Here is a 21,543-nt window from a genome sequence, read left to right as displayed (position 1 = left end):
AGTGTCTCTAGCACCTGCATGCAACGAGGCCTTGTCTCTAGCACTGGACCTGAACCTCGCGGAGGTATATGTTGCTACGGATTGTGCACAGGTGGTACTCAACATTGAAGCTAATGCATCTTGTCGCTGCGCTATAATCCTTCAGGAGATAAATCACCGCAGAACTTTGTTCCGATCACTCAAGTTTGTACATGAGAATCTGAACCATAATGTAGAATCTCATGCAATCGCACGAGCAGCTTCCTCGCTTTCTTTCGGGCACCATGTGTGAGTAGATAGTCTGTCCGATATCATATGTATCCCTATAAACCTCAATCTTTAATGAAGGATACAGTTGCTAAAAAAATTGCCGAGTGTCGGGCTGTTTGCGGAGTATATATATTTTATCAGACACTCGGCAAAAAAAAAATGACAGCTGACAAGTGTTACATTCGGCAAACAAAAAACACTTGGCCAAGCAGGTGCTTCGGCAAATGTTTTTTATAAGACACTTGGCAAACAATTAAAAAGCAATAAAATGCATATGTTAAATTAGATTTTCAGGAGGGAACTTTTGAATATTAAGATTATTTGTTTTGAAGGGATCAATAAGTACATATAACTATCTAAATATGTTTTTCTTGAATTTATATCTTACTTTTTTATATACATGTAGTTCAAAATGAATATTGTTCGATAAACATCTCGAAAAGCAATTCATGTCTTAAATTTGACAACCCCGTTTCAGAAAAACGGCAAAAATTGAGATTAGTAACACAATGTAATATGTTCCTTCTAGAAAAAGTTAGGAATGTTTTAGATAAAATTTATTGCTATATTTAAGCAATAAAGTGCATTTCTAGGCATTTAAGGGTACATGAACAGGTTGGTAAAATAGGTTTGAAATCACATATTTATGTTAATGACTATGTTTAGGCCTGTCCAGTAAAATAATAGGAATTATAAACATACGGGGGCCAACACTTGACCCTGAACTTGGAGATTATTTGTTTTTAGACTCTAGAAAATGCAAACGAAGTCTTAAAAACATGCAACCTAGAATGGTGACATTATTTTATTCCTACATATTGTGGTAAAAAAACCAGGAGGTTTTGCAAAAGTAACGTCGTATGTTGCTTAGAAACAAAACCATCACTGTTGAAAATCATGGTTTTGAGAAGGAATGGTCGGGTTTCAAGGCGAAATGGGACACCCTAGAGTTCGTAGACTACTCTCTCGTAAAAGGATCTAGAGCTCCGACACCGCCGACACCGGCCTTCTTCCAATCTTCAATCTCATCTTGAATTTCATCTCTAAGATGCAGTGGTGATCTCTGTCTCGGCCTGTTATTGAAGACTCGTGCATTGTGTTGCTTCCAGAGCGCCCACGCAATGAGAATAACGATTGAGTCCACGCTTCTCTTGGTCCTCCCAGTGAATCTTCTCCTTTGGTCTAGCCACCAATGTAAGAACGTGGTGTTTGTGTCTGGCGTGTGTATGGTGATGTTCCATGAGCTGAAACAGGAGTGCCACACCTCGCGAGTGTAGACACACTGTGCGAGTATATGATCTGCAGTGTCCTCCTCCTGAAGGCAAGTGTAGCAAGGGGATGGGGCATCTTGAAGGCCATGTGGGGCGCGGCGGTCGGAAGTCTACAGCCAGTACTGACAGACCAACCACATGAAGATCTTGCACTTGAGTGGTGCCCAGCTTCGCCAAATGCAGCCGGCCGTCGGGGAACAGGTGTAGCCTATGCATAGTCTCTTGTAAGTGGAGCTGGTTGTGTATTTGCATAATGCATCGCAGGGCCACTCGAAACGATCTGGCATGTCCAAGTTCCTCTCCACCGTGCTAATGGCCTGGGACAGCATGTATACTTGCATGTGCCCCAAGAACGAGAGCTCTCCATGGATATCGTTCGCCCAGGCGTTGTCGAGGACCACTTCACGCACCGTTCTCCTGTTTATATCTCTTGTGCTGACTAGCTGAATGAGCAGCGGGGCAATGTCTTTCGCCGCAACTCCGTGGATCCAATGATCCTTCCAGAAGAGTACTTTCGATCCCTCTCCAACAGTGATCTTCACCAGGCTGTCAAAGACTGCACGCGCATGCTCATCAACCATCAGATGAAGGCCTTGCCATGGTCTGTTCGGGTCCGTTCTCCTTAGCCATTCCCGACTCACACGAAGTGCTAGTGCTTGCACCGCCAAATTCTTCACTCCCAGACCACCAAACCATCACCTAGAATTGTCGCATTGCAAAGCCTTGATGATTACATGGTATTGTATTGAGTACGAACAAAAGAGAAAAGGTGAAGCAGAGTGGAGGAGGTGTCCGACTTGTTGCGTAGGGGAAATGAACAAGAAAAGTATGTGTAATCATCAAGTATAACTAAGTAATATTGATAGCCAGAGAAGCTTACAACGGGGCTTGTCCATAAATCACAATGAATGAGCTCAAAAGGAGCATAGGTACGAATGCTAGAAGAAGAAAAAGGAAGACGTGGCTGGCGTCCTAATTGGCACGCAGTACATGGCTTGTGCGTTGGTTTATTACATGAAGGAAGGAAGTCATGGGCAGATAATGCAGACATGGTGTGAGGACTTGGGTGGCCGAGCCGACGATGCCACACATCGGCGGTGGAGACGGTAGCAGAGAGAGCGTTGCACCAAGTCTTGTTATTCCCGAAGAATGGATAGAGATCGCTGGAGCTAGCGGAGATCATGATTACCCTCCCGGTTCGAAGATCCTTCACAAGAAAGCCAAACAGATAAAATTCAATAGAGTAGGAGTTATCTTTGGTGAATTGACGGACGGAAATAAGACTCGTGACCACATTAGGAGAAAAGAGAACATCACGTAGGTGAAAGTTGTGTGGAGGGAGAGTGGTAGAACCGGTGGCATGAATGGGTAAGTGGGTGCCATTGCCAACAAGAATGCTAGACAAAGGATGCTTTAAAGAAGAATTCGAGAAGGTGAGGTTACCAGGGTTGTCGGTGACGTGGGAGGTAGCTCCGCTGTCGAGGTACCACTTGGATGGGGCGGAGCCAATGTTGGGGTAACCGGGAGTGCTGTAGGCGGCCTGGAGCATGGCGAGGTGATCCCACGATAGCGGTTGCGGAGGAGGAGGCGCGTGGAATCCGGAGAGCTGCATCGGGTATGCCTGAGCATGGGAGCCGGGCCGCAGACCGAGCATGCCGGTAGAGTTCGGGGGAACCCAACCAGGCCGCGCGGTGGGCAGGGCCATGACGTAGGGGGCGAAAAACCCCATGTAAGGGTTGTACGCCGCGGGAGGAGGGTTGTACGCCGCGGGAGGAGGGTTGCCGCGGCCACCTAGGTCACCACGACCACGTCCTCGACCACGGCCGCCGCGGTCACCATCCTGGCGGTTGCCAGATCCGCGACCCTGCGGGAAACCAGGCGCGCGATCGTTGCCGCGGTCGACGCGGTCACCCTGGCAAGGGTCGGAGGAGCTGCCGGAGGTGGAGTGGCCGATGTTCCCAGTGATGGCGAGGATGGGGACGGGCTCGTCGGCCACGCGCTGAGCGAGATTCTCCTCGGCGAGCTTCAGGCATGAGAAGACCGTTTCGAACGGGGGGAGAGGCACTGTGTCCCCCAGGACGACGCGGATAGTGTCGATGCCGTGGAGAAACTGGGTGGTGAGGTCGACCTCGGTGACGGCGTGTTCGATGTCAGCCAAGCCAGCAGTGAGAAGTTTCATGCGGTGAGCATATTCGGCAACAGAGAGATCACCTTATTTGAGGTTGCGGTATTAGCGATTCAGCATCCTATACCGAGCCGCGCGATTCGCCAAGAAGTAGTCACGGATGCGATGCCACAGATCGTAAGTGGTGGTGGCGCCGACGACGTGATCGACGAGGTTGTCCGCAAGGGTGGAGTAGATCCATAGAACGAGGTGGGCGTCGAGCTCGCGCTGGAGGGCAGTGGCATTGGGAGGGAGGGGGTGTTCGATGAACTGGGCGACGCCGTAACGGATCAGAACGAGGAAGAAGAATGACTTCCACTTGTGGTAGTTGTGTTCGTCGGGGTTGAAGAGGAACTTGATGTGGTTTTGGATACTGTAGCGGAAAATTGGGTGCTGGGAAGGTGCAGCGGCGAAGGACAGCGGGGGCACCGGAGAGGAGAAAACAGGAGCGAATTGAGATCCGATAGAAGGGGAGGAGCCACTGTGGGACGTGGGGGAGGTGCCAAAGACGAAGGGGGAGTGGGTGCTGGCGGCGGCGGTGGTGCCGGCGTTGGTGGACGACGAGGAGAAGACGCCCGGCGAAGTGGCCGAGCTTGTGGCCGGGGAGCTGGAGTTCTCGGCCATGGGGTTCTGTAGTCTGATACTAAGTTGAATGATAGAATTCTCTCTCTGTATTGATTCCATCACTCTGATTACAATTTATACAGGGAAGAGCCGTTACAACAAATCCTACAAAGGTGGCACGCACGTCAGGACGTGGCTCAGATCCTAAATACATGGTGTACAAGTACATACAATACATCACATGTTAACAAAAACAAAGGAAAAGCAGCCCATTTAAGAAAAGCCTCGTACAAACACTCGCACGAACGAAGAGGAAAATCAATCGATCGGGGCAGGCCTATACGTAGGATGCTGACGTCCACGAAGTCTAAGCCGAATGAGTCCTAGCTAGACCCATTGAATTATTTCAAGAAATTATTGGTGCCATAGATTGTTCAAACACAATAATGTAGTACTCGAGTTCCGAAAGCAACTGACATGACGTATCTGCACTTGGAAAACGTTCTAGCAGTCTTCTTTTTTCCAAGTGGCCAGAAGAAAAACGAGAGAACCTGCAGTCTTGTACTACTAGCTACCTAGTGGAGTCGTGTTCGCTTACCTTGGCGATGGCGGCAATGGGCGTACTCATCAGCATCCTGCTCCTCCTACTCACACCACCGTCGCTGCTGGCCGCCGACGACTTCTGCGACAACGTCAAGGCCGTCGGAGCCATCCTCTCCAAGAACGCCTCCGCCTCCCCGGTACACTTCGCCAGCGCCACCTTCGGGCAAGCCCCCGACGTGGTCTCCGCGCTCGCGCTCTGCGGCGGCGACATCCTCGACGGCTCCGCTTGTGCCGGCTGCATCACCAGCTGGTTCGACAAGCAGGCGCTCAACCAGACGCAGTGCGCCAGGGCCGGCTCCAACTACCGGGACTGCATCATCGCCTACGGCGGCGCCGCCGCCAACATCCTCGCGGCGCCCTCCAACGCCACGGGAGGGTCCGGCGACAACACGCCGCCCTTCGAGGACTGGAGCATCAGGAACGTCTCGGTCTCGGGCGGCGCCGGCGCCGTCCCCCTCGTCGTCGGCCTCACCCGCGAGCTGCTGGCGGCGACTGCGGAGAAGGCGGCAGTCACGACTCCGAGCCGGTATGCCACCGGTGTCATGGACATGGAGAGCGTGGCGACGTACCCGAGGGTGTACTCGCAGGCGCGGTGCACGCCGGACCTGCCCGCCGACGAGTGCTCGGCGTGCCTGCGCCGTCTCCTCGGCATGGTCAACTCCACCATGTCCATGCGCATGGGTGGACAGATGGGTGTCACCCGCTGTTATTTCAGGTACGACGCATTTCAGTTCTACTCTGGTCAGCCACTGCTCAGTCTGCCGGCGCCGGCGCCGGCGGCAGCTCCGACTCCGAACAAAAGCAGGAGTAAGTCTTCCGAGTAGCAAATAAATAGTAAAATACAGTGACTAAGCAGAGGACCTTCGTCGCTACAGTAATTAACATTATTGTTTACATTGTTGATATCAATCAGGGAGCATGTTATGGGTAATCCCCGTAGTTGTAGTTCCTCTAACTGCAGCTGTATTTCTCCTCTTCATCTGTTACTATCGTCGGAGAAAAGGTACTTACGCTAATTATTTTTTGTTAGTGGAATGATGATTAATTATTACTCGGATTAAGATAATGTTACCGAGTATGTTATTTAATGCTAATGATGTTGCTCAAGCTAGGATCAAGATATGCAAGGAGGAAAATGCAAGAGAAAAACTCGGAGTTCTCTTTCTTTGACTTTGCAGAGCTAGTGGTGGCTACAAGTAATTTCTCAGAGGAAAACAAACTTGGAGAAGGTGGCTTTGGCCCAGTCTACAAGGTAAATTAATTACTAGGATTTTCATCTTCGACTCTGGCTTACTAAGAAGCCTAAGGCTGGTCATAATGATGATATCTTAGCCAGTATCATGTATTAGGAACTAGCAAACATGCTCTTGTGACACAATTAAAGAAGAGAAAGAATTAAAGTAACATAGGTATATATCATATTATAGTAAATATTGTGTTACTATATGTCAAGCATGTCAACAAATAAGATTATCTATAATACTTTGCATTATGAAGATAGTATCACACATCAGTATCATATGCATGATATTAGTATATAATACCTCCCAACCTAATCTACAATTTTTGTATGAAAACAAGTATATGCATTGAAAATACTTCAGTTTCCAATGATATTATTTTTGCTACATATACTATATATTTCACTAGTCAAATTTAAGGTCAAATTATGACCCAAAATCCGAGAGGGGCAAGCAAACCCGGTCGGAGGTAGTAAACTTCTAAACGGGAGAGGACGAATTATTACCACATACGTACACTGGGAAAGCCCTTTTTTTTAATAGACCATTCTTGCCAGGGCCAGCTTCCAGATGGGTTGGAGATAGCGGTCAAGAGACTTGCTTCACTTTCACGACAGGGATTCATAGAGTTCCAAAATGAGCTCCAGCTCATAGCCAAGCTCCAGCACATAAATTTGGTTAGGCTCTTGGGGTGCTGCTCTCAAGAGGAGGAGAAAATATTGGTCTATGAATACTTGCCCAACAAAAGCCTGGATCACTTCATCTTTGGTATGCATTTACATTTCTTAAGTTCCTTTAATAATTATCGCTTCGATGCTCGATAAGAATTGCTAAATTATATCCCAATACAACTTATTTTCATTTGTCTAGGTGTCTTTATCCTATCCTAGCCTGTTATACTAATATCTAATTGTTGCATGTGTAGATGAGAATAAAAGGCCTTTACTGGATTGGCCAAAACTTGTAGCAATAATTGAGGGAATAGCACATGGTCTTCTTTACCTGCATAAGCACTCCCGGTTGCTTGTTATACATCGAGACCTTAAACCGAGCAATATTCTCCTGGACAGTGAAATGAATCCAAAAATTTCAGATTTCGGTCTAGCAAAAATATTCAGCTCAAATGACACTGAAGCAAACACTACAAGAAGAGTGATTGGCACATAGTAAGTTCCTCACATAAAAAGTCCAATTGCAATTATACATATTACAATTCAACTAGAAAAAAAGTAGTCTTGACATGTATCATATACCATTTCAGTGGCTACATGGCCCCTGAGTATGCTTCAAAGGGCATCTTCTCTATTAAATCCGATGTCTTCAGCTTTGGTGTAATCATTTTGGAGATCCTTAGCGGAAAACGGAATTCTGGTCAGCAAGAATGTGGAGAATTCATCAATCTGCTTGGACATGTGAGCTTATACACAACCTTAAGCTTGTAAAATTGTACTTTTCATTTCCTACACAACCTAATTTGTGTAATGGAATTGCAAATAGGCATGGCAATTATGGGAAGATGGAAAGTGGTTTGACCTCGTTGATTCATCATTTGTTCCCCATAGTCACGCGGCAAAGATGATGCGATGGATTAACATAGCATTGTTGTGTGTACAAGAGAATGCGGCTGATCGACCAACCATGGGAGATGTTGTTTCAATGCTAAGCAGTGAGACTATGATCTTGGATGAGCCTAAGCAACCAGCATATATCAATGTAAGAGTTGGAAATGAAGATGTGTCAAGTGCTCCCGAGTCAGATAGTATTAAGGATATGACAATATCTGTCACAACTCCAAGATAGTTTTTTTCCTTGTGTTATGTGTTTAGCGTCATGTTGTAGTATTCACATAACATAAGTTTAATTTGTACAGTGCGTTAGTTTAAGTGCTGTTTCAAATGTGAGACTGTGTAACCTAAAGAGTATAAAGAGGGTTTCCAAAGTAGGAGGAGTACATAATGAGATGTTTTTCCATACCTTCGCCGCCAGCAGACCCGTTCGTGCTCCAACTGCTCCTCCGATTATCCGAGCGGCGGTCTTGGCGGTTTCTTCCATTGACCCCCAGCGCCCGCGCCCGGTCCATAATCCTCGGCGACCTCTTCTACCTCGCCCTGTGTCGGTTCGGGTCGACGCTTCGTGAGGCGACTGATCGCTTGCTTCTAAACTGCGTGAGCCTCCTTCGTCCCCTGAGTAAATGGAGGCAAAAACAGGGCAATTCACGTCAACGGCCGTGAAATTCGGAGGTAAAAATAGAATTCACTCTACAAAGAAAAATAAGGACAAATCAATCATCAAATTCCCCAAAACTATGCTAACCCATTCACCAAGATCCCGCGGCTCAGCTGGCCTTGGAGAGTTGGAGGGTGGACTAGAGACCAGACGTACAGCAGTTTGCATAGTGATGATCAGACCACTTGTTCAGTAAACGACGATGACCCAACCATGACCCGTGCATAGCTACTCGAGTCAGTCCACCTGATCTTGGTGTCCTTTTTTTCACATATAGACATAGTATTATACTCATCACTAGTTGGCCGCCCATGCATGTCATGGGGCAAATCAGTGGTAGCGCCGCAGTTTCCAGCATGTCAACTTGTCAATTGGCATCTCCTAGTTTCTAATTTATGCTTGTTTATGTAAGCTAACTTTGAAAAACATTGCTGTCACCGTGCGTGGATGCAGTGCACGTTGGATCAACTTGCAACGTTAGGTGAGGACCAGATAAGCTTTTTCCTTTTGCAATACATTATGTAAGCTAACTTTTAAAAATAGGTCGTCCCCGCCAAACCTAGACTAGAGTTGAGTGACTTTCAACCATAAACCTATCAACTTCAGTCTTGCTTTTTGAGAAATTAGGCTTCATCATATGAACTCCCTCCGTATGTTTAGCCTACAAAACCATCTTATATTTTGATACAAAGATAGTAATAATATATTAATACAGTAATGCTAAAAATCTAACGTAGAATTTTTAAGCATGACAAATCGAATATTTTTTCTGGCAAATTTAATTGGCTTGCGGATGGTAATTTTAGTTTACAGCAATTTCCTCGCACGAAAATGAAGTGAGCCGGATTTGCCATGCTTGCCAACTAGACTTGCCATCCTCTGCAAACACAAATTGCCAGAAAGAACGATTGATTTGCCATGATAAAAAATTTGACACTAAATTTGTAGTGACGTCGGATTTATATGCCTAGCTATCCATATTGCCGTAAAAAAGTTTGATTTGCCATGGTCAAAAATCAACTTCTCTTCTTCTGCAAAGGGGCCTTTTGAAAGCAACGCCCAGCAGACTGCATACACTTTCTTCAAATTCTTACAAGTAATTTCCAAGGCGACCTGAAAGCAACATTTCTTTTCCACAGAATGCCAAACACGGTCGTTATTAGTTATTGACAATCATATCGGACAAGGACCGGGAAATATATAGATAATCGAAATTTCTTTGCATTTTTTCAAGTGAAAGCAACGACAAACAAAAAACAATTTGGGCAGGAAGAAGGCTGATTTGTTGCAACGTTCGTTGTTGACTCCGAGAAAGACCAGCCGGCAGATAAATAATCACCTACACTTGCTGTCTTCCTCTGCATTTTCCAAGTGAAATAAGCAACCACAAACACAAAGAGGCACACGTAACGTACGGTTAGCAGCATGGAGGGCGTGCTGCTGCTGCTCCTCCTCCTCATGCCGGCGTCGGCAACGGCGATCGGGATCACCTGCGGCAGCGGCCGGAACTACACGGCCAACACCACCTTCCAGTCCAGCCTCTCCGTGCTCGCCGCCACCAACTACGACGAGGTGAACGCCCTCCAACCAGGCTGCATCCTGGGCTTCTCCGGCGACGCCGGCTTCCTCGGCCAGGCATCAAGTGTCACCGGGAACGGCACCTTCTTCCAGTACTGGAACCCGGTGAACCTCCCCGGCAACGCCCGCGTCATCGCGACTGCCGTCCGCGAGCTCCTCAACGAGACGGCACGGGACGCGGCCGCCTCGGCCAGGGGGTTCGCCACGGCCTTCATGGACTCCATTGGCGGCGCCGACGCTCTACTCCCTGGCGCAATGCACGCCGGACCTGTCCGCCCGTGACTGCCTGGCATGCCTCCGGCGGCTCGTCGGCACGGTCAACGCCACCAACTCCGTGCGCATGGGAGGACGGATCTTCGTGCTCCGCTGCAACATCAGGTTCGAGGCCTTTATGTTCTACGACGACAAAAACACGCGGCGGATTCCATTTTCATCTCCATCATCCATGGCTCCGGCACCGGCACCGGCCCCCACAGGCAAGATATACATGCCGACGATCCATAAGATTCCATTTCTTTCTCCGCGCATGCATGCAAACAATTCAAATATATATGCCGTACTCTTGATTAATTAGTTGGAATGTTATTATGAATTACTTATGCTAATTAATTCGTTCATGGATGTTTAATTATGAAGGACATGGAATCAGACCTTGGGTAATAGCCTTATCGGTAGCTGCACCTGTAACACTGGTTGCTCTCTGCTGCTTCATCGTTTACTGTTGTCGGCTTAGAAAAAGGCACACAAAAAAAGGTGGGTAAATTAGTTACTGAAATGCTCAACAGAAATATAAAACTGTCCTAATTTCAGAGATCGATCGATATTGATAGTGCCAGTTCACAATTTTCAGGTAAAGTGACCTTACAGGAAAAAGGTACTCACCAGTTTCAAGGAGATGAACTAGTTTGGGAAATGGAAGCAGAGTTGTCTGAATTTTCAGTATATGAGTTTCATCAGATATTAGAGGCTACAAGTAACTTCTCCGAGGAAAACAAACTTGGCGAAGGTGGATTTGGCCCAGTTTATAAGGTAATATATAACACCATGCATTCTGCGCTCCATGTTTTCTAGGCAAGGCAATACAAAATGCACACCAATACAAAACGACTATAAGAGGAAGAATATTGATCCGAGGTGGTGTAAATGTGCTTTTACTCGGCACTAGGGAAACACTAATTTATTTGTGCATCATAAAAGAAACCCAGATTAAATGTTGCATATTGATACAAAATATTTATTTTTCCCAGGGCTACTTTCCTGAGGGAATAGAGATAGCAGTTAAGAGACTTGATTCCGATTCAGATCAAGGTTTCATAGAGTTCAAAAATGAAGTTGAGCTCATAGCCAAACTTCAACACAGAAATTTGGTTAGGCTCATGGGATGTTGCTCTCAAGGAGAAGAGAAAGTACTGGTCTACGAATATTTGCCAAACAAAAGCTTGGACTTCTTCATCTTTGGTAAATATATATTTGCATTTTCAGACTAAAATTATGCTTTAGATGTTTTTTCCGCTTCTGTGCTAACATTTAATTCACATACAGATGAAGATAGAAAAGTTCTACTGGATTGGGAGAAACGTCTCGCAATAATTGTAGGAATAGCAGAAGGACTTCTTTACCTACATAAGCACTCTAGGTTGCGTGTTATACATCGGGATCTTAAACCAAGCAACATTCTTTTGGATAGCACAATGAATGCTAAAATTTCAGATTTTGGACTAGCAAAAATATTTAGCTCAAATAACAATGAAGGAAATAAAACAAGAAAGGTGGTTGGTACATAGTAAGTTTCCTCTGAATTACTCCATGTATGAATATTTTTATTATAACTCAACCATATAGTAATTGGACATACACTCTTGCTTTGTTTTAGTGGCTACATGGCACCCGAGTATGCTTCCCATGGCCTCTTCTCTGTCAAATCGGATGTATTCAGCTTTGGTGTTTTAGTTCTTGAGATCATTAGCGGGAAGAAGAATTCCCATGAGTGTGGAGCTTTCATTAACCTCATTGGATATGTGAGTGCATATTTACACAATCACATAACAATATAATATTATTTGTTTATTATGTTTCCTACCTAATTATTTGATGAATGAAATTTAAAGTAGGCTTGGCAGTTATTTGAAGAGGAAAGATGGATCGAACTCGTTGATGCGGCATTGATTCCCAACGGTGATTCGTCAGAAATGATGAGGTCCATTAACATTGCATTGTTGTGTGTACAAGAAGGTGCAATTGATCGGCCGACCATGTTAGATGTTGTTGCAATGCTAAGCAACAAGACTATGATCTTAAATAAGCCTAAGCACCCAGCATATTACAGTATAAGTGTAGGCAACAAAGAAGCATCCGCTGCTGCTAAGTCTTGTAGTTTTAATGATGTGACTATATCTACGATAACTCCTAGATAGTTTATCTTCGTATCAATATTATTTTTACTTTGATATTATACAGTGTAGCGGGGGTGTAGTGTGCTGGGGTGTAGCCACTATTTTCCCTAAGCTCTATGCCGTATATGTAGTGCATAAGTTCTTAATTGTAGTGTACTTTGGTGTCTATGAATGTCTTAGTCAAACCCATGTTTATTTTACCGATTCTGAAATGACAGTATGTACACTTTGGTGGGAATGGATGTTTAGTACTACCTCCGTCTCGGTCAATAAGTCATTCGCGTAGTTCTATGTCGACGATTTAACTATCTAAATATGTATTATATATGACAAAAAAATATATATTTAGAAACTACATCCGTGTAGAAATCTAGTGATATATTTTTCATGACATATAATACATATTTAATTCCTCAAATCGATGACCTAGAACTACGTGAATGACTTATTCACCTAGACGGAGGTAGTAGTTTTAATGTTTCAAAACAATGTGGCTAATGGATCCATGGAGCCATGGAGGCCTGATATTGAGAAATTATCCAAACAATGTCTCTGTTTGTCCTCTATATTCTTGTCCCATGCACGCACGCGGCAATAATGCATGTCTTGCGAAATGACAAGCTTATCTAGCCCTCACCTAACGTTGCAAGTTGATCCAACATGCACTGCATCCACGCGTGGTGACATCCAAGTTTTCCGAAAGCTAGCTTCCATAAACAAGCACTCCGTGCGGTAAGATACCAATTGACAAGTTGACATGCTGGAACTGATTTGCTTGACAACATCCATTCCATGCGTATAATTTTTCCTAAATGGCCCTTAACCAAGCTAAATCCCATCAATGCATTGGCTTATTCCAAAGGACTTAGGCAATTTTGCAAAAATCTTGGTTGACAGAGCACCACACAGCTCAAATAAGCCTGCGCTGGACTGCACTGCTGGCATAGTGCACTACACTGATGGATGTCTAGACTGACCTTGACTCATGGGCTGGCCGCTGTCATGACTAGAAGACTGACTACCAATTAACTGGTCTTGGGTCGAAACCACTATATAGCACGTACGGCATGTTTGCATGTTTTTTCCTCGGAAAGGAGGTTAAAGCCCCCGGCCTCTGCATCAATCGATGCATACAACCATCTTTATTAATTATTCCACAAATATCTGATAAGAACATACATCAAATCATCCGAAGCCATCACTCACACCTAAAAATTCAATACTGAGGAGTGCTCTCACTCCCCATCTTTAAAACCAGTGTCGTCGCTGATTCATGCACATAATGTATCGGGACCAACAACCGGTGCAACAGACCTATAGCGCACACCACATGCACCCGTTTTAGAAGCCGCCATCTTCATCGGACCACTGACCCATCTTAAGGAGATAGATCCGCATCATCCTTGCCAATCCGGACATCTGTCAACGCCACCATGGCGCACAACGGCGCTACCGCCCTGCGCTCGTCCGTCCAGATGCGAAGACTCTGAAAGATCTGCCGTGCGTAGCACCTGCCAACCAGACATGACTAAGTGTAGAACATGTCGGCCATGCATGACTTGACAGCTCCACCGAAGCTCCGTGCAAGACGGAGCCGCTCCACCTCCTGCCCGTGTCTTTCAACGCTGCTCCACAAATGATGCTCACAGGAGAGAAACGACACCGCAATACTGCCATCATCCGATCTGGAACCAGATCTTAGGGTTTCCCCCAAAGCAGTGTCCATCACCAGCAACCGTCAAGGACCCACACAGTGCCCACCACCACTCAACCCTCAAGGCGACGCCTTCAGGAAGGTCACGGCATCAAGGACGCCGCCGCCGCCCACCGAAGTTAGGGTTTTCACCCGAGAGGCAGAGATGGGGGAAATGAAGGAGCAGACATAGACCGACGTCTCCAAGAAGAAAAGTGGCGCCCTTGACCGTCGGCGGCGGCGCGGCTGGCCGGGGCCGACCATGGGGTTTCCCCCAATCTGGATCACCTCCACCAGCTTCAACCTCGGCCAAGGTCCCAGCAACCACGCCGGCACCATCAAGAACCTGCAAGAGAGAAGCCCACCGATCAGGGCCGGGCGACAGTGGCCAGATCTGGCGCTAGAACCCACCACCCGTGCGCACCAGCAGCTAAACAAGCCGACCGCGACAACACCGGCCATAGACCTGGCCACACTCAGATCCGACGCGCCCGCCGCGCCGACGACCACCTCCATTCACCGGAGTGGAGAACCACCTTGCACACGCAGCCAGGCGAATTTGGGAAGGGGGCGCCCAGATCCACCGCCACCGCGCACCATGGCTGGCCACCACGCTGCCCCGCAGCCATGGAGGCACAGCCCCGCCGAAAAGCCCTAGAGCCGCCGCTACAGCTTCCTGTCTCCGCCGCCACGCCTGGCACCCAGGGTCTTCGTCGCGGCGCAGCCCGAGTCCGCCCCCAGGATGAAGGGCCAGCCCGCCACCGCCGTCCGTCGGACAAGCTTTGCTTGGCGGCTTCCTCCGGCGGCGGCTGGGAAGGGTGGGTCGGGGTGGTTCGGAGGCGGCGGCGGCTAGGGTTCGCCCCAGCCGCCCCCGCCCCCGGCAGCGCGAGCACGTGCTGAATGTCTGCATATATACCTTTCAAAGCCAGGTGTGAGATGATGTGGTCTGATATTACTCCACATATCAGAATGCCACACATTTTAAACCAACCGTCCACCGCTGTTCCCTTGGTGTGGACCGCTCCATAGAGCAGAATGGTCAGCAGCTGGAACCGCTCTGGACGGAACGCTTTACATCGTCCTATGTGCTCTTATATACGTAGCTCTGAAAGCCAGAACGCTCAAGGATTCAAATTGAAGATTTGGTACTGTGGTTCTGCTACTGCTGCCACTTGGGCGGAGTTGCCCTGGATGGCAATGACCCACCATGCACTGTGGTTGCCAATTCGAGAATTTGCTTCATTTTACTGGGGCGGGGTGGGGTGGGGGGCACCGGCGGAGTTTTAAGTAAGCACCCGCGGGCAGGATGGCCCAGTTCGCGGCAGCACGTGAGGCCGTGTACAATGCAAGGTGTTTGTGGTAGGTGCTTAGAGAAATAAACCAGTTTTTCTCTAAACACCGGTGCTTATTTGTGGATGGTAGACGCTTAATTAAGCGTCTGTCCTGTAGAAATAAACACCGGTGCTTAAAAAAACTCGTTTTATTTTGCTAAACATCTTCTTAAGCACCTTTCTTTGTACAAGGCCTCATGCTCGTTCATTCGCTACTTCGGTTTTTCTATTGCTTTTTGTTTTGTTTTTTCCTTTCCAGTTTTGCTTTCTGGTTCTTTCATGTTTTTTGGGGTCTTTATTTCCAGTTTTCGCTTATTTTCCTTCTTCTTTCATTGATACATTGAGAACAATTGTTTGTTTGGTATTTTATCACACAATTGTTTGTTAATACATGATGAACATTTGTTTGTTTGTTTTTTACTACACAATGACCAGTTCATTAATGGTCACCTATATTACAAAAAGGTTCAATCTGTATTTTAAGAAAAATACTTTAGAGTATATTTAAAGTAAGCTCACTATGTTTGGCAAAAAAAGGTTCACAATGTATTATACAAATGTTCATCATATATTTAAAAAAACCCACCATATATTACCAAAAGTTCACCGTGCATTACAAAAAATATTCATCTTACATTAGAAAAATGTTCAACCTATATGAAAAAAAGTTCACCATATTAAGAAAACATTCACCGTACACTAAAACAATGTTCAGTGCGTATGTGAATTAATGTTCATCATATGTTGTTTTACATCAATGTTCACCGTACGTTTTTTTACATCAATGTTCACCATACGTTAGTGTTCAGCAGCAGCGCGTTCACTTCTTCGTTTTTTCTGTTGCTTATTGTTTTGTCCTTTTCCTTTCTGGTTCTTTCATGTTTTTATGGGTTTTTCTTTCCAGTTTTTAGTTTTCCTTTTTCTTTCTTTAATATATGGAGAACAATTTTTTGTCTGGTCTTCGATTACACAATTATTTGTTAATACATGATGAACATTTGTTTGTTTGGTTAGTTTTTTATTACACAATGAACAGTTCATTAATTGTCACCATATATTACAAAAGAGGTTCAATCTGTGTTTTAATAAAATGGTTCAGTGTCTATTTAAAATAAGTTCACAATATTTTGGAAAAAGCTTCACCGTGTATTATACAAATGTTCATCGTATATTAAGAAAATGTCCACCATATATTACAAAAAGTTCACCATACATTATAAAAATATCCATCATTATTAAAAAAAATCAACCTATCTTGGAAAAAATATTCAACACATTACAAAAAAATTCACCATATTAAAAATCAACATATATTAAAACAATGTTCATTGTGTATGTGAATTGATCTTCACTATATAATATAAAAACATTTATAGTACGAAAAAATATATGAAAGAAAAAATTTGACCAAAAAACCAGATCGCTATAATAAACCGACTGCTATACTGCATTGATTTCTACAAAAAAAAAACCGTGTGTTCTATACAGGGCGTCGTCACTACAGTAACGCTTACTGGGCCGGCCCAATGCATCCGTCCCTGTGTGTCGCGTCGAGTGTTTGATGTCTGCCATCACAACCATCGGACCAACTAACTAAAGGTTGTCGCTTGGGGAGCTCCCGCAAGGGTCAATTTTGTGACCTTGGAGCACGCCAAGTGGTGCACCCAGCAGACGTCACATGTCGTGTGCTGAGCATTTCTTCTAGATTTTGTTTTTAAAAAAGTAAGAGTTTTCGTGTTTTAGATGATGTTCTTTGTTTTTTTTTTGCTTTTCATGTTTTGCCTGGTTTTTTCTAAGTTTTGGAGAGAGATTTTTTTTGCGAAGCATGGCTATGCTTCTTGGAAAGGAAAAACAATCTGTACTACCACAAGAAACAAATTCGCTTATTGTGAAACCACAGATTTTTTTCCGCGAGAAGCATAGTTGTGCTTCTCAGGAAAAAAAAGAAACAAATTTGCGCTTGCACGAGATGCAGTTGTGCTTCTACGAGAAGCACAAATTTGCTTCTCGTGGAGGCACATATTTTAGTTTCTCAGGGCACAATTGTGCTTCTCGAAAAAAAAACATGTGCTTTCATGAGAAGCACATTTTTTTATGAAGGTACTGATTTGCTTTCGCGGAAATAATAGTGCTTATCGAAAAGGGAAAAATATGTGATTTCACGAGAAGCATAGTTTTGCTTCCGGCTATAAACACAATTGTGCTTCTTGGGAAAAAATACGTGCATGCACAAGAAGTGCATACTTGCTTCTCGTGGACGCACAAGTATGCTTATCAGAAAAGGGGAAAAGTGTGAAGAAATTTAATCATGCTTCCAGGCTTCGTTTTGTTTCTTCCTGTTCAGTTTGTCGGTTTTTTGTTACGTTTTTCTACCAATTTTTTTTTGATTTTTTCATAAAAGAAAAGCTCATCAAAACTTATTAACATGAGATCTAGTATTGAAGATCTCTATGATGAAAATAGTTCAGATTTTGATCGCATGGTTCAAAATATAAAAGTTTTTTAATAAACAAGGGAAAACTCTCCGATTACAATAAGTGGCACACATGCAGTGCGCCGCTTGTCAGCGTGTGAGAATGTGTGGTGGCCTTTGCAATGGGTAACCCTTAACTAATGATTTCACATAATCATGGACAAGTCAAAAAAAAAAGATCACACTCCATAAGCAATTGGGCCTCCCGATAAAAATTGTACATGCACGCACTCTCACAGGGTGGAACGTATTCCCCACATAGGTCGGGAGATATTCTCAACAAAAAAAAGGTCTGGAGATATTCTCAAAAAAAAACATAGGTCGGGAGAATGTGATCAACCGCGTACCCTCCTGGACACCACGTCCTCTCTGTGGGGCGACCCATTCTGGTTTAGTTCCCTATATGGTTTTTATCTTTTGTGAACCGTTTTTTCAAACTCGTGAAGTTCTTACAACTGTACGCATTTTTTTCAAATTTGTGAACTCGCTTTGAAATCATGCCCACTTTTATTAAGATCGTGAATAAATTTAAAATTCGTGAACATTTTTAAATACGTGATTTATTTTTGAAATACATGAACAAAATTAAATTCAAGAAACATTGTTTTAAAATTCTTGAACATTTAATGAATAGTTTGGGAAATCAAGAAAAAAATGAATACATGAACATTTCTTATTTTTGGCGAATGTTTTTTAAATTGTGAACATTTTGAATTTGCAAACATTCATTAAATTATGATTTTTTTGTTTCAGAACTGTGAATTTTTCAAATTCATGCACATTTTTAAATTCATTAATATTTTTATTCATGATTTTTTAAATTGCGAATATTTTGCAAAATCATAGGGAAAAGTTCATGTATTACAAGCATATATAAGTTCAAAAAACAAAGTGCGGAAAGTTTAAACAAAAAAGTGTGGTAAAAAAAGTGAACACTAAAAGAACACCAACATGAATTTTCATCATGGGGTGTGAATTTTTTTTACAAAAATTAGAAGTCCAAATATTTTATTACTTGAAGTTCAAAATAAAAAGAAAGCGAGGGATTTTTCACTATACACAACTTAGAGAAAAAGTTCGTTTGTGTACATCTCAAAAGGTCATATACTAAGTCCTAGTAACTTCACAGAATGAAAAAAAAATGAATTCACATGAGAATAATTTTGAACCCATACAAGTTCAGAGATCATGACACAAACGATTCGGACAAGAATTATTTAAAAACTATTCAAGTCTAAATAATATTTCACATAGATAAGTTCACGTTTCCATCCCAAGGCAGTTCAAAAAATTTGGCCAAAAGAAATCCACCGCTTAATTGGGAGTTTCAGAAAACAAAAAATTGATGCCATTTGGTGTTTTTAAAACAACCCGTAAATCATGATGAATTTTAAAAAAATGGTTGAACATGAAAAAGGTTTTACAGTTCTGTTCAATAGGTTTCCAACGGTATATTATATACTCCATTCCGATAAACAGATCAAAAGTTTGATGCGTTGGTTGATGCAAAATTCCCGTATTCAAATATGCTCTTAACCCATGATGAATTTAGAAAAATGTTCAACACGAAAAAGTTCGGCATATTCAACATCTTTTCAAACCCTTTTCCTCTTATTGATTTAACTAATTCATTTCCTTTTTACTTTTAGGGGAATTTGTGCCTACTCAGCATTTCATGAGTTTTCTATCTACGATCTAATTTATTTGATTAATGGATCAAGAACCGAACCAACATTTTATGAAAAAGAAGGATACCTATTTTGCTTCGCATGCTAGCACTATCTGATGCGTTATATCATTTTCTCAATTCCAATAAACGGTTGAAAAGTGACTTGACCTAAGGATGCAATGGCTACATGCCAAAAACCGCGTGTGTGTAACCAGAGAACCTACAAAATCGCTACCGCCCAAATTTCAGTCGTGGAGCAACCCAGGATGGCTACCCCATTTAAGGGGTTAGGACACTCCTAAAAGAAATCCCAACTCAAGATATCTCCCTTGGGGTACTATCCCGATTATAATGAGCTTGAAAAGTGACTATGAATGCATCCGAGGCTTCCTGGACGAATGGTCTCAAATGAGTAGTGTCGGTGTCGAAACCGGCGGATCTCGGGTAGGGGATCCCGAACTGTGTGTCTAAGGCTAGTGGTTACAGGAGGCGGGGGACATAATGTTTACCCAGGTTCGGGCCCTCTCTATGGAGGTAATACCCTATTTCCTGTTTGATTAATCTTGATGATATGAGTATTACAAAAGTTGATCTACCACGAGATCGTAATGGCTAAACCCTAGAAGCTAGCCTATGATTCTGATTGTTCTCTTCCTACGGACTAAGCCCTCTGGTGTATATAGACACCATAGGGGGCTAGGGTTACACAAGGCCGGTTTATAGAGAAAGGAATCTACATATCCGAATCGCTAAGCTTGCCTTCCACGCAAAGGAGAGTCCCACCCGGACATGGGACGAAGTCTTCTATCTTGTATCTTCATAACCCAATAGTCCAGCCCACGTATATAGTCCGGCTGTCCGAGGACCCCTTAATCCAGGACTCCCTCAGTAGCCGTTGAACCAGGCTTCAATGACGATGAGTCCGGCGCACAGATTGTCTTCCGCATTGCAAGGCGGGTTCCTTCTCCAAATACTTCAAAGTAGATCTTGAACACAAGAATCGTGTCCGGCTCTGCAAAACAAATTCCATATACCACTGTAGAGGGCATAATATTTCCACGAGTCCAATCCACTGACAACTTTTTTCACAGCATGACATCACACCACGGCCCGGTCTTTATTTGAACCGTTTTTAGCCTGCCTGTCGGTGTCAAAACCGGCGGATCTCGGGTAGGGGGTCCCGAACTGTGCGTCTAGGCGGATGGTAACAGGAGACGAGGGACACGATGCTTTTACCCAGGTTCGGGCCCTCTTGATGGAGGTAAAACCCTACGTCCTGCTTGATTAATATTGATGATGTGGGTTACAAGAGTAGATCTACCACGAGATCAAGGAGGCTAAACCCTAGAAGCTAGCCTATGGTATGATTGTTGTTCGTCCTATGGACTAAAGCCATCCAGTTTATATAGACACCGGAGAGGGCTAGGGTTACACAGAGTTGGTTACAATGGTAGGAGATCTACATATCCGTATCGCCAAGCTTGCCTTCCACGCCAAGGAAAGTCCCATCCGGACACGGGACGAAGTCTTCAATCTTGTATCTTGATAGTCTTGGAGTCCGGCCGATGATGATAGTTCGGCTATCCGGACACCCCCTAGTCCGGGACTCCCTCAGTAGCCCCCGAACCAGGCTTCAATAACGACGAATCCGGCGCGTATGTTGTATTCGGCGTTTGCAAGGCGGGTTCTTCTTCATGCTCCATGTGTTTGCCGGATAGTGTCCGGTTGCTTCATAAATGCTGCGTTCCTTGGCTTCCGCGTCCAATAATGGCCTTCTTCCACGCGTCGCACGAATGCGAAAAGCCAGGGTATTTTTATGTTTTACCCCCTAGCTGCGCAAATAAGCTGCCTATAAGAGAGGCGAGGATCCAGATCCAAATCACATCATCCTCCTTCCGCAAGCACTCATCGAGGCGCATCTGGCACCAAACCCATTCCAACATGGACAGTCGACGCGGCTCCTCTTCTCGCACTCCCAGCCCTAAGCCAGGAGATTGGAGGAGATGCTCAGTCCCGCACAGCGAGTTAGTGACGCTCCAAGTAGAGGGATATCTTCCCCCGGCCTTCATGGTTCCGGTTCGAGCCGGA

General features: G+C 44.6%; 1 protein-coding gene and 1 pseudogene across 1 annotated transcript; both read left to right on the top strand.

The window, feature by feature from the left end:
• The first annotated feature begins 4,747 nt into the window (after positions 1–4,747).
• LOC123087516 (cysteine-rich receptor-like protein kinase 10) lies at positions 4,748–8,065 on the top strand. The gene is made up of 7 exons (XM_044509547.1): positions 4,748–5,658; positions 5,765–5,854; positions 5,964–6,103; positions 6,650–6,860; positions 7,018–7,258; positions 7,354–7,504; positions 7,590–8,065. The coding sequence occupies exons 1-7, from the start codon at positions 4,854–4,856 to the stop codon at positions 7,890–7,892; spliced, it is 1,941 nt and encodes a 646-aa protein (XP_044365482.1). The 5' UTR covers positions 4,748–4,853; the 3' UTR covers positions 7,893–8,065.
• A 1,635-nt stretch (positions 8,066–9,700) lies between these two features.
• On the top strand, positions 9,701–12,513 carry LOC123087517 (cysteine-rich receptor-like protein kinase 10; annotated as a pseudogene).
• Positions 12,514–21,543: the final 9,030 nt, after the last annotated feature.

Source organism: Triticum aestivum, chromosome 4A, assembly GCF_018294505.1.
Source record: "Triticum aestivum cultivar Chinese Spring chromosome 4A, IWGSC CS RefSeq v2.1, whole genome shotgun sequence".
NCBI lineage: Eukaryota > Viridiplantae > Streptophyta > Magnoliopsida > Poales > Poaceae > Triticum > Triticum aestivum.
This window is presented reverse-complemented; position numbering and strand designations above follow the sequence as displayed.

Bases quoted from the DNA above. Each gene is read 5' to 3' on its own strand.
- LOC123087516 (XM_044509547.1), top strand. From the start codon at position 4,854: ATGGCGGCAATGGGCGTACTCATCAGCATCCTGCTCCTCCTACTCACA. The intron at 6,104-6,649 runs GTAAATTAATTA...CATTCTTGCCAG, and splicing joins GCTTTGGCCCAGTCTACAAG to GGCCAGCTTCCAGATGGGTT. The intron at 6,861-7,017 runs GTATGCATTTAC...TTGCATGTGTAG, and splicing joins CCTGGATCACTTCATCTTTG to ATGAGAATAAAAGGCCTTTA.